The sequence below is a fragment of the Balaenoptera ricei genome, chromosome 9, assembly GCF_028023285.1.
Source record: "Balaenoptera ricei isolate mBalRic1 chromosome 9, mBalRic1.hap2, whole genome shotgun sequence".
Lineage (NCBI taxonomy): Eukaryota > Metazoa > Chordata > Mammalia > Artiodactyla > Balaenopteridae > Balaenoptera > Balaenoptera ricei.
Window position 1 is genome coordinate 29,111,103 of NC_082647.1, and position 12,651 is coordinate 29,123,753.

The window sequence follows — 12,651 nt, forward strand, 5'->3', positions numbered from 1 at the left end:
TTTTTCTAGATTCCACATATATGCGTTAATACACGATATTTGTTTTTCCCTTTCTGACTTACTTCACTCTGTATGACAGTCTCTAGGTCCATCCACATCTCTACAAATGACCCAATTTCAGTCCTTTTTATGGCTGAGTAATATTCCATTGTATATATGTACCACATCTTCTTTATCCATTCGTCTGTCAGTGGGCATTTAGGTTGCTTCCATGACCTGGCTATCGTAAATAGTGCTGCAATAAACATTGGGGTGCATATGTCTTTTCTCTGGGTATATGCCCAGGAGTGGGATTGCTGGGTCGTATGGTAATTCTATTTTTAGTTTTAGTAAAGATGTACTCTTCAGAAATCATGTCCATACTTTCAAGGCTGCTTTTTACAAACCACACAGAGTCCAACAGATGACAAAGGTTCAGGTCAGGATACAATTTGATAGAAAAATGACTCTTAACGTGATATTTCTACAAAGGAATACCACTAATGTGGAGTTGCTCATGTCTCAGTTTCAAAGGCAATACTTAAAGAGATCCAAGATGTTTTTAGCCATGGCAGCGTCATTGCAATGAGTGTTCAGGTCCTAAGGTAACCCCTCTTGAAAGGGACAACACTCATTAGGGTGTATTAGTTCTGGAATTTTCCCCTTGTAAACCAACTGCACTGCTTTGTAGTCAGGCCTCCGGGGCATCTGTACATGGCACTGCTTGAGGAGTGACGCTCTCCCTGCGACCAGTTCTGTTCCTCTTCCGTGTCTGGTGGTTCAGGAAGTTCAGGGCCCCGATGTCTGATACAGAGGGTACTTGGGATTTCAGTCTGGCCACACACCTTCCTCAGAACACAGGTTTATTCTCAGGATGACTTCTAGCAAGCGATTCTGGTTTCCGGTCTGGTTGAAAAAAGTGAAAATGGAATGTCTGTGCCCAGTTCTTAAAGGCTCGTTTCCCTGTGATAAAGCGGTGATGACTCCCCTTCCGTCCTCGCTCACGGGAGAGGTACATTGCACACTCATCCGGTCCAGAAGGTTCGTAATAGTGATAAGGTACTCAAGGGTGATTGGGATCCCTGCAGTGAGTCTTGGGTCCCCATGCCATAAACGTTGGTCCTGTCGCAGAGCTCCAGGGCAATCGTCCTTGGGAACCAGCCAGTGCTGAGGCAAGTGTTGGAGATCTTCCTTGTGGTCCGCCACGCCAAGGTATCCGTGCAGTGGCCGCGGTCGCGCGGGGGGCCTCGGGGCGCGGCAGGGGGCTGCTCCCCGCGGACCGCCGCGCGCTGCCGGTCGCCGCTGCCCGCTGCCGCTGCGGGGGCCGCTCCTTCTGGCCGCCGAGGCTGCTGTACACGAGCGACAAGCTGGTGCACGTGCTGGTGAGCGCAAAACACACTGCCAGCCCCCCGGGCGCGCCAGGGTCTTCATGTTGGGCACCTCTTTTGTGCGGAATCCTCAGGCACACGCGTCTGGGACCACTTTTTCTTGGAGGGTTTCCATCGTGGGTGATGGGGCGGAGGCGGCTCTGATTTTTGCCCAGCGGCCAGCCACGCCTGACTCACCAGGGAAGCCGCCCCGGGACCCAGGAAGCGCCGCTGTTGCAGAGATTCCAGCACACGTTTTGTAATCACAAAAGAGTAGTTACAAGTGTGACCAGATTAAGGCAATCAGTGTAATTGTTTCCTAGGGTGGTTATAATAAATTACTACAAACTGAAAACAACAGAAATTTATCCTCTCACCATCCAGGAGGTCACAGTCTGAAATCAAAGTGTGGGCAGGGCAAGCCTTCTGGAGGCGTCGAGGGAGAAACTGTCCCTTGCCACTCTCGCCTCACTTCTGGTGGTTGCTGGCAATTGTTGATGTTCTTTAACTTGTAGACATACTGGTCCCATCTCTTTGTCTCCATCCTCATACCACCATCTCTTTATATCACTGTGTCCTCTCCTCTTCTTATCAGGACACCAGTCACTGGATTTAGGACCCTAAATATAGGTCGCTTCATACTGAGATCCTTAACTAATTGTATTTGCAAAGATCCACATAAGGTCATACTCTGAGGTTCTGAGTGGCCATGAGTTATGAGGGATACACTACTCAACCCACTACAACCAGTGTACCTAAAATACATAGATCTCTAAAAACTAGAGACCTGATTTCAGATCTCGATGCCCTGTGAGATTCCGTGGTACCTGTGCTCTCATAAATGTGATGTCCTCATTGTCTAGGAATTAAATGAATTGTCAGTGATAACGTCCTAAGGAGATCGAGGAACCATGGATGCTTCACAAGCCTTCAAGCCCAGCAGAAATTCTCGTGTGAATTGCAGCCATACTGTCCCCAGATCTGGCAGATTCTTGATTCTGGTTTTTTTTTTCCCCCAGGGGTTTTAGGAGTTAGGATTTTCCAATAGATTTAGGCTCCTGCCAAACATATAGACCCAGAAATAGAGGATTTTAAGAGATTTAAGAATTAACTAAAGCTCTCAAGGATGTGCACGGACGAGAGCCATCCCCACAGAACCCCAGAGGATGGAAGATGTCACAGAGTTCATGTCCTGAGCAGTGTCAGCAACCCTTCAGTAACCTGAATATTCTTTCCAGCGTTAGAGATGAGACCCTGTCACCCAAGTATGACAGGGAGACCTTGACTTCTCTCCTGCACCTCCCTGTCACCTGAGTCCTTCCAGACCCAGCTTGTATCACCTTACAGGATCTTTCTTATTTCCTCTCCTTGACTCCCCTCCCCGACATCTACGTGAGTTCCCCTCCTCGTGCTCCCATAGCTCGGCGTTTACCTCTGTCGTAGCACCTATGATAGCCCAGTGTATCGTGGTCCTCAGTGGTCGTGGTTTTGCTCACTATGTGCCAGGCCTTATTTGTTGGACTTATCTGACCCTTCTCCTGGACTGTAGTTTCTTCATGGGTAGGGACTGCATTTTTCGTCTCCATGGGCTCAGCCCCTAGCACAAGTCTCACACATGGCAGCAGTTTGCTAAGTACTTACTGATAAATGAGTACACATAATAAATTCATTTCTAGAGGTCACCATAAAATTATTTCTGAGATGAAGAAATAGCTGAGAAATGTCTCAGTATTTGAGATGTTGGAAGAAGGGATCCCCAGCATTCATCAGATCCTAGAAGCAGGCTCGGGGTATTGCTTTTTTGCTTCTCCTCTTTGAAGTATATTTACATTGGGTTAGAGCAAATTTAATTAGTAACTTTAATTAGTAACTTTGAACTTTAATTAGTAACTTTGAACAGTTTGAATAATACAGCCGTTCAGACATGTGAGAATTCACACATTAAACTGTGAAATATCCAGTGGCAACAGGAACTATTTTATATCTTAATAATTTTACTGCTTCCTGAAATAATTTCCTGCCCTTCTTCTTCTCTTCTTCTTCTTCTTCTTCCTCCTCCCCCCACCTGCTGTCTCTCAATTGCAGTGGCTATAAAGCTCCTTATTTGGGCTTTCCCATTCCCCCCTCCCTCCCTGCCCCCAACGGGATTTGCTCACAGGAGAACAGACATTATGATCTTCCTTCACTTCATCTTCATTCAGAATCTATTCATCCAGTCATTTGTTCTCTTTCAGCATATTGGAATGATGGATAATGGGGTGAGGACATGGGGATGAAGGACACACATACACATACTTTCTATGCCTGCAGTTCAGCAGCTGAATAGACAATTAATTACAGTTTGTGTTAAGTGCCATCGTAGAGGTATGTACAAAATGCTACAGGAATACAGAGAAGAAGAGAGTGCCCACTCACCTAGGGGGCTCAGTATGTGTGCTGAGCTGGGTCTTAAGAGAAAAGTAAACATTTCATAGATGAGAAAGAGGGGTTACCATGTTCCAAGCATGGGAGCAGCGTGCACCAAGCCCCAGGGCTCTGGAAGAGCACAGCAGCTTGTTTGGAGGATAGTGAGTGGTGGAGAAGATGATTAGTGAGTCAGGCTGGAGGGGTATATTGTGATGGGTTCTACATAACGTGCCCAGAACCTCGGCCTGTCCTGTAGAGAATGAAGGACATGTGAGGAATTTTTATCAGAGTGATGGCATTTTAGAAATACCTCTCTAACGCCTACCTTTTTCCCTTGCTCCTTATATATGTTAGGATAATGGCTCTTAATCAGTAGAATGGATTATCTTCGTTGGGAGATATTCTTACAAACTCCTTCCATTATAAGAGAGAGAACAACTATTCTATTAAATACAATTCTGCTGACCTGAGCATGTAACACAAGATGCAATTTTCCCTCATGCTGTCAGAAAATACCACTCGCACATTACCCAGAAACAAAAGTAAAGACCCAAGTTTTGCAAGGGCTCTTGTGTAAACCAGTGGAACTGTTGTGATACTACTGATTTCAGTTTGAACCCGAGGGTGGCTGCATCAATACTAGCAATACAAATGGCTATTTTCAGCCTCTTTTCTAAATGAATTACAAAAATTGATCCTTATTTTCAAAAAATTTAAAAAAATTTTTTTCTTTGAAGGCAAATGTTTATATATTGCTTAATAACTCTTGTTACAGGGATATGCCAAAGCCTTGAATGGATTTGTAAAATTGGGTCTTATAAACAGAGATGCATTTCCTGCCCTTCGACCTGATGCCAATCCGCTCAGCTGGGTGAGTGACTCCGGAATTATACATTGTCTGCTGCCCTTCAGAAATGCCTTCTGAAATGGTCAGGTTTGAACGTGGGTTTGGACCAGCAAAGAACCCATTCTGTGGCTTATGTGCAGGAAGTTAAGTCCTAGCCCCAAAGCCCCCCTTTCCAAACTTCATTGTTTGGGGAGGATGGAGAGGACACAGACGCTGACTCTCGGGGCCTGTTTCCTGCAGCAACTTCTACCACTTGATCTCTCCCTCAGCCCTGAGCAGAGACAGGCTCGCTCTCTGCACTGTGCTCTGGGCTCTGCCGCTTGTCTAAGTGGTGGACCCATGACAGGAGTTAAGCTTGGGGCTCCTGAAACTGAGAAAGCAGGAGAGCTCCCGGTGGTATCGCAGAACTAGATTCCCAGCGCCCGAATCCCATTAGTTCTTTTATTTGACCATTTGTAACCATGAGTAATCTGAGTTTTTAATTACTGAGTTTATGCCCATGTCTGTGTTGTATTAAAATCTAGAGCTTCCACTAACTGCCAGGAATTAACTTGTTACCAGCTGGTCATTCAACTTAAATTAATGTGCCCATATTCCAATGCTAGAAATGCTAGAAATTTATCACAAAGAGAAAAGAATCAATACTGCTAATCCCATTAAGTGTCCCAAAGAAACTTGGGTATTCTGGTTAGCCAGTTGCTTTTAAATTCAGTTCTTTTGTGTATCTGAGAGTCTTTTCAATCTAAGTTTCAGATTTCATAAATTTACTTGTTGGACAGGAGTGAATAAATATCCATAGTGAATCTGATATTGAGGCAGTTTGATTGGGAAGGTTGGTGCAGGCATTCTTGGGGCTGGTCCCCTTGTCTTGGTAGCTACAGTCTAGAACAGGGACTGGCAAACTTTTTTTTGGTAAAAGACCAGATTGTAAATTTTTTAGGCTTTTATGGGTCATGTGGTCTCTGTCAGGCTACTCAGTTCAGACAGCTCATAAACAAATGAGCATGGCTATGTTCCAATAAAACTTTTTATTTACAAAACCAGGTGGTGAGCTCAATTTGGCCTGCGAACTAGTTTGTTGATCCTTAATCTAGAACATAACTTTTTCCTTGGGAGCCTGGAAAAAGTCTTGTTTAGAAATTAGAAAAACCTATGACCACGGTTTAAGTGCTCTTCCTTTGAGATTTTATTATCTGCACAATCTTCCTCATTTCTTGAACCTACAAAAGAACTCTGGTTGCTACTAGCAACCACAGCAATAAGCCCCTTCCACTCTATACTGTCCAAAATTGACTTCTGGACGGTGAGGGATAATGAGGGATAAGGTGATGGAGAGGACCTGCAAAGGTAGGTAATGTGATGGTAAATATGGTATCACCTTTTTGGTATTGATTTGGTGTTATGACTCTTTTATTGCTGAAATATCATTCTGAAATACCATGCATTTATTGATGTGTGGGTGTGCAGATGTGTGTATGCACATGTGTGTGCCACAATCTACTATTTCTAATTATTTCTAATTTAAAATTTGAGGTTCTTTTGAGGTCCAATGTCTTAATAGGATAATATCTCAGCTCATTTTTTATTTTATTTGGAACCTAGAATTTGTATCTTTGTTTTTCTAACCAGAAAGAGCTCCTCTGTGATCTAGTGGGAATTTCATCCTCCTCCAAGTGTGATGTGCTTAAGGAAGCTGTCTTTAAGAAACTAGAAGGAGACAATACCCAGCTGGAGGCTGTTGAATGGTAGGTACCCACCAGTCAACCTAGAGCAAAATACTGGATCAATGATTACTTAGTGCTTTCCAGTCAAAGAAAAGTCAAGATAGAAGCAAACATTTTACATTGTCTTTGATAATTTGCTGCTCTAATGTTGGCCTGTTGTAGAGAGATTACCACATACCATGTTCATGTGGGGATAAAAAGTAGATAAAGTGAGAAATTCAATGGCAATTATAACTTGGGAAATACTTATTTTTGAGCAGCTTCACTATTCAGTTCCTGAGAAAGGTGGGATATTTTTTCTCTCCTGTAGGACATTCTCCCAGTCTTCCTTTAACTACTTTAAAACACTTATTCATGTGGCTGTGGCCCATTCTGCTGGTATCCTTCATGTGGGAGAACTAACCTGTAAATTAATCTCATGAAAAGCTTTGCAACAGTGTGTACTTACAATGCATCAGGTCTAGCTCCAGGCAACACTCCTGGGAGAGTCTGGAGATGATTCTAAAGGTTAAAACATTACTCTCATTATTACTGTTTTACAATAACTTGAGAGTCCAATAACTTGAACTGTCATCTTGTGATTCTGCCCTTTCAAGACAAAATCCAGTGAGCGTTCCCTTCTGCTTCCCAACTGAGCATATGTATAGGACTTGAACTAATGCAGCCGTCTCTCGTGCTTCTCAGGTTGGGCTTACTTGGGGATGAACAAGTCCCTCGGGCAGAGTCTCTCGTGGATGCACTCTCCAAGCATTTGGCCATGAAGCTTTCCTATGGTAGGCCGTGGGCTATTGGCTAAACATCCCAGCAGAGGAATCATAAGAACCAGTGAATTAGACTGAAGGGCAGGAGCCACACAGTGGGAATGGGGAAAGAACACTTGGACTCTTTTTCCAGAGGGGAGAATAAGAGAACTATTAAGTAAGAGTGAACTTGGGTAATATGGCAAAGGAAAAAATCATTAGTTTTACTTTTAGTTTTTGACACATTCAGGAAATGCTGAAGGAGCGTTTTGGGGAGAAGCAGGGATGGCCTCTACGGCAGTACCCTCGTGTCTGTAACCGGGTTATAGTGATTCCCACCTGGACAGATGAACCTGGTTAGAGTTATCATTTCCTTGAATTTTTAATTTGGTCTTTGTGCTAAAAAGCAGTATACATAATTGTTTAAGGATATACATAATGGGAAGGGAAATGAGCACAGAAGGGCAGGAGCAGGGGAATGAAATACGATACTGGAGTTGTAATGATAGCGACATTTTAAACTGTATGTTTATTTATTTTAAGGCCCTGGAGAGAAAGATATGATTGTGATGAGAGACAACTTTGGAATCAGACATCCTTCTGGACATTTAGAAAATAAAACTATTGATCTTGTGGTTTACGGGGATGTCAATGGTTTTTCAGCTATGGCTAAAACTGTGGGGTTACCCACTGCTATGGCAGCCAAGATGTTACTTGATGGTAAGTTCTTTCATTGGGGGACCAAGTCGGTCTCCATATTATCTCCAAGTCATTCAGGGCCTGGATATCAAATAATTAGTCTTGAGTATGACATTGGCTTTCACTAAAAGTGAGCCAGTTCAGAAGATCTAAGGACTGGCTGACTGGGAGATCACCTTGTGATGAGTAAAAAAACCTTGGCTTTGGAGTAAGACCTGATTTCTGTCCCAGCTCAGTCGCAAGATGACTGAGTGATGGGGTGCAAGTTACTTAGCATCTCTGAGTCAGAGTTCCTTCACCTTTAAAGTGGGGATTGTCATGACTAATTCATAGGGTTGTTGTGACACTAAAGTGAAATAATACATAAAGCTCCTACCACATAGAAGGGTCCCCAGGGAATGTTAACTGCCTTCTTTTCTTTCCTTATTTTTTGTATTTTGGGGGTAACACTGAAATAGCAGAGGGTATTCATTTCCAGATCTTCAAAAATATAGGCCACGTTTTATTAATCCTCATGTCTCAACATATTATCAATAGTCAATATATATTTTGAACTAAATGAATTCAAATTTCAACCCTCCACTCTCCCCTTAAGATGATGTTTGCATTCAATAAGCATTATCTCTGAATGTAACACCCCATTTGGCCCCTGTGAAGGTGTGAGGGGAGTAAAAAACACCAAAACATATAAATGGGAAATAATGGGGAAAAAATCTACAGTATCATATTAGCTAATATCAAATTAAACCAACTACTTAGTTATTGAGGAACCAGAGTGAAGAAGTGATGAGGGATGAGGGCATCATAGTCTTTAAGGAAAGTGCCCAGACTTACTCTTTCAGCCACCCTAACAGATGCCAGTGCCCAAATAACCAGACTGGTTTTAATTTCATTCTGTTGGTGTTATGCTTTTTAAAAAATGACATCAGCAAATAAAGCAGACCAGTTAGGTTGACTTTACTTTCTTACTAGACTTTATTCTCTGATTTGGTAGTTAATGAAGTTAAGTGTATAAATTCAGACTCTGTCCCTAAGTCCAGCTGTGCTTTCAATTAACCGCTTTTTCTTACAGTGTTGATTAAGTAATAATTTTTAAAAAATATTTATTTATGTATTTATTTTGGCTGCGCCAGGTCTTAGTTGCGGCACATGGGATCTTCACTGCAGCATGTGGGCTCTTAGTTGTGGCATGTGGACTTCTTAGTTGCAGCATGCGAACTACTAGTTGCAGCATGCATGTGGGATCTAGCTCCCTGACCAGGGATCGAACCCAGGTCCCCTGAATGGAGAACGCGGAGTCTTACCCACTGGACCACCAGGGAAGTCCCAAAGTAATAATTTAGTAGGGGACATTTAAGCTGCTATTTTGAAAAATCCATAGGTCTCCAACAATTTGTTGACTCAAAGTTTACTGCTGTATGGAGACTCTTGCTGTAGAAGTTAACCTTTCATACCACCTTTAAAATGGTAACTACAAATTTATTTTCTTCTAGGTGAAATTCAAGCTAAAGGCCTGATGGGGCCCTTTTCAAAGGAGATCTATGGACCAATATTGGAGCGAATTAAAGCAGAAGGCATTATGTATACTACACAGAGCACAATCACACCATAATTGAGAATTATATTTTGTTTTTATCTTCCCAGCCAACACAGCTCTGAACTTTTATGCAACAAACATGCTTGCTAATGTGATATTTTAAAACATAAAGCATGATATGTTTTGATTAAGTCAATACAATGGTGTTTTTGAAATATAAATCTCTATTTTAATATGAAAACATTTGGAACAAGAGATGCCGGTAATTACCAGGGAACTTTAATAATTCTATCATGTATTTTTTCATGTGTATGTAAAAGTGATAATGATTGTACTACTTGTTAATTTATTATGCAGCTTTTTTCTTACAAGAATATATTTTCTGATAATTAGCAGATGAAGTTTTATCTTTTTAGTAAGAAAAAAATTTCTTCATGCAGCTTTATTTTTCTTTTGCTTTTATTTTTCAAACTGATTCAGTTGGATGCTTTTAGATTACCAAAGCTTTGCAATAATACTATTTTATGCCTTTTTGTAAAATTATGATTCATTTAGAAAGTGACATTTCTTATAGCTTTCTTTTAATGTTTGGAAAAGGAAATAGGTAAGACTAAATCAAAATCCACATGATCACCTCATTAGGCACAGGAAAAGCATTCAACAAATCCAACACGCTTTTATGATAAAAACACTCAACAAACTAGGAATAGAAGGGAATTCTTCAACCTGATAAAGGGCATCTATGAAAAACCCATAGCTAGTATCATAGTTAATGATGAAAGACTGAAGGATTCCCCCCTAAAATCAGAAACAAGACAAGGATGTATACTCTTGCCATTTCTATTCACCTTGTACTGGAGGGTATAGCTGGGGCAATTAGGCAAGAAAATGAAATAAAAGACATCCAGATTAGAAAGGAAGATGTAAAACTATCTCTAATGTTATACAAAGAAAATTCAAAAGAATACTCTAAGAAAACATTAGAACTAATACATGAGTTCAGTGAAGTTGCATGATACAGGATTAATATTCAACAATTGATTGTATTTGTATACAATATCAATGAATGAAGCAAAAGTAATATTAAGAAAACAATTCTAAGAAAAAGTGTAAAATAGGAATAGATTGAGAGTCCAGAAATAACTCTCATATTTACAGTCAATTGACTTTTGAAAAAGGTGCTAGGACAATTCAATTGAGGAAAATAATCTTTTCATCAAATTGTGCTGAAACAACTGGATATCCACATACAAAAGAATAAAGTTGGACTCCCTACCTCACAGCACATATAAAAATTATCTCAAAATGGACCAAATACCTAAATATGAGCGCAAACACTATAAAACTTTTAGATGAAATCATAGGTGTAAATCTTTATGACCTTGGATTAGGCAGTGCTTTCTTAAATAAATGACAACAAAAGCACAAGCAGTGAAAGAAAAAAAATAGATAAATTGGGTATCATCATGATTAAAAACTTCTGTGCTTCCAAGAATACCTCAAGAAGGCAAAAGACAACCCACAGAATGAGAGAAAATGTTTGCAAATCATATACCAAGTGAGAGAAGAACTTGTACTTAGAATAGGTAAAGAACTACTATATTCAAGAAAAAGTCAAAGAGCCCAGTTAAAAAAAAACGGACAAAGGATGGGAATTAACAGTTCTCCAAAGAAGATATACAAAAGGCCAATAAGCACATGAAAAGATGCTTAACATACATTAGCTATCAGGGAAATACAAATCAAACCTACAATGAGATACCACTTCAAAGTCACCAGGATAGCTACTGTGAAAAAATAATAACAAGTGCTGGTGAAGATGTGGAGAAATTGGAACCCTCATAAACTGCAGGTGGAAATATAAAATGGTACAACTGCTTGGAAAAACAGTTTGGCAGTTCCTCAAATGGTTAAACATAGAGTTACCATATGATCTCCAGTAATTCCACTCTTTGGTATTAGAGAAATGAAAATATGTCCACACAACAACTTGTAAACAGATGTTCATAGCAGCATTATTCATAACAGCCAGAAATCAAAACAAGATGTAAAACTATCTCTATTTCTGCCCATCAAATAATAAATGAATAAACAAAATGTGGCATATCCATACAATGGAATATTATTTGGCAATTAAAAAGAGATTAAGTACAGATACATGCTACAACATGGATAAACATTAAGTGAAAGAAGCCAGGCATGAAAAGCCACATATTGTATGATTTCATTTGTTTGAAATGTCCAGAATAGTCAAATCTCTATATGGAGAAAGTAGATTAGTGGTTGCCTAGGGCTGGGGGGTTTGGGGGCAAGTGGGAGTGACTGCTAATGAGTTTGGGGGTTTTTGGGGGGAGGTGAAAATGTTGTAGAGTTGATTGTGGTAGGAGGTGCAACTCTGTGAATATACTAAAAATCACTGAATTGTGCACTTTGTGTGAATTGCATGCTGTGTGAATTATGTATCAAGATGTACAAATAAAACTTTTTTTCTCCTTGGAGGAAAGAAATGTTTCTGTTTAGGGATATAACTTAAAATTTCTGAGGGGCTGTGCTCATATTCTGGCATAGGAAACTAATTCTGCCATCGAAATAAGCAGGTATTATATGTGGGACATATGGCAGTTGAGAAAGCATCTATGCTATTGGAAAAGGATCAAAGTTGATTACGACCTGGTCCCGCCTGCCAAAAATATCAATAATGGAGATCAATAATCTATTAACAAGTAAAGACATAACTGTTATGGCAGTTTTTTGTTTTTTGTTTTTAACTACAACATTGATTTTAACATAATCAATTAGGAAATAACACTTGTGTCGCATTGATTCCACCCCCGGTCTGGATGAGCACCCAGATGGCATGGGAACTAGGGAACTAGCACCTTGGGTGGGAGGAGGAACCCACTGAGATAATAACTAGTTTGGGCTTTAACTGAGTGATAAAGGGGGTATGATTGAAGGGGGGGTGTCTAACGTTAGTGCTAGAAAAGGAAATGTCAGTAAGCTTGAGTAAAGATATAGAGAGTGAAACACTGCATTGGCTCTCAGTAACAAGTTTTCTACCAGAAATTTCAATAGGAAAGGTGGTGGTGGTGGTAGGATCTGGGTATGGATGGGTAGATTATACTGTACTTAGAAGCATGTGGCCCCTGAGCCACAGTTTGTGAATCCCTGGTCTAACCATTTTGGTAGACTTAATTCACACATCTTCCAGGTCTTTCTGCCTTTTTTTGGCTTCCTCCAGATAATACTGATATTTATATTTCCAGCTTTCCTCATCCTAGACTCATGAGACACTTAGAAGTTTCTCTGAGAAGCAGTGTGATTGGTTCTACAACATATTAGCTGTTTCCTT

The 12,651-nt window shown here is 40.6% G+C and overlaps 1 protein-coding gene across 5 annotated transcripts in view; it reads left to right on the plus strand.

Annotated features, from left to right (window-relative positions):
• The window catches only part of AASS (aminoadipate-semialdehyde synthase), a 67,397-nt gene extending 55,608 nt beyond the window's left edge, over nucleotides 1-11,789 (plus strand). For 4 of the 5 annotated variants that reach the window (XM_059933513.1, XM_059933511.1, XM_059933510.1 and 1 more), the window contains exons 20-24: nucleotides 4,528-4,623; nucleotides 6,229-6,344; nucleotides 7,008-7,096; nucleotides 7,607-7,783; nucleotides 9,256-11,789. In XM_059933513.1, the coding sequence (XP_059789496.1) occupies nucleotides 4,528-4,623; nucleotides 6,229-6,344; nucleotides 7,008-7,096; nucleotides 7,607-7,783; nucleotides 9,256-9,374 (597 nt within the window). In that variant the 3' untranslated portion in view covers nucleotides 9,375-11,789. The remainder of the gene's footprint in view (nucleotides 1-4,527; nucleotides 4,624-6,228; nucleotides 6,345-7,007; nucleotides 7,097-7,606; nucleotides 7,784-9,255) is intronic. The other variant, XM_059933514.1, reaches the window with a different exon arrangement.
• The last annotated feature ends 862 nt before the right edge of the window (nucleotides 11,790-12,651 follow it).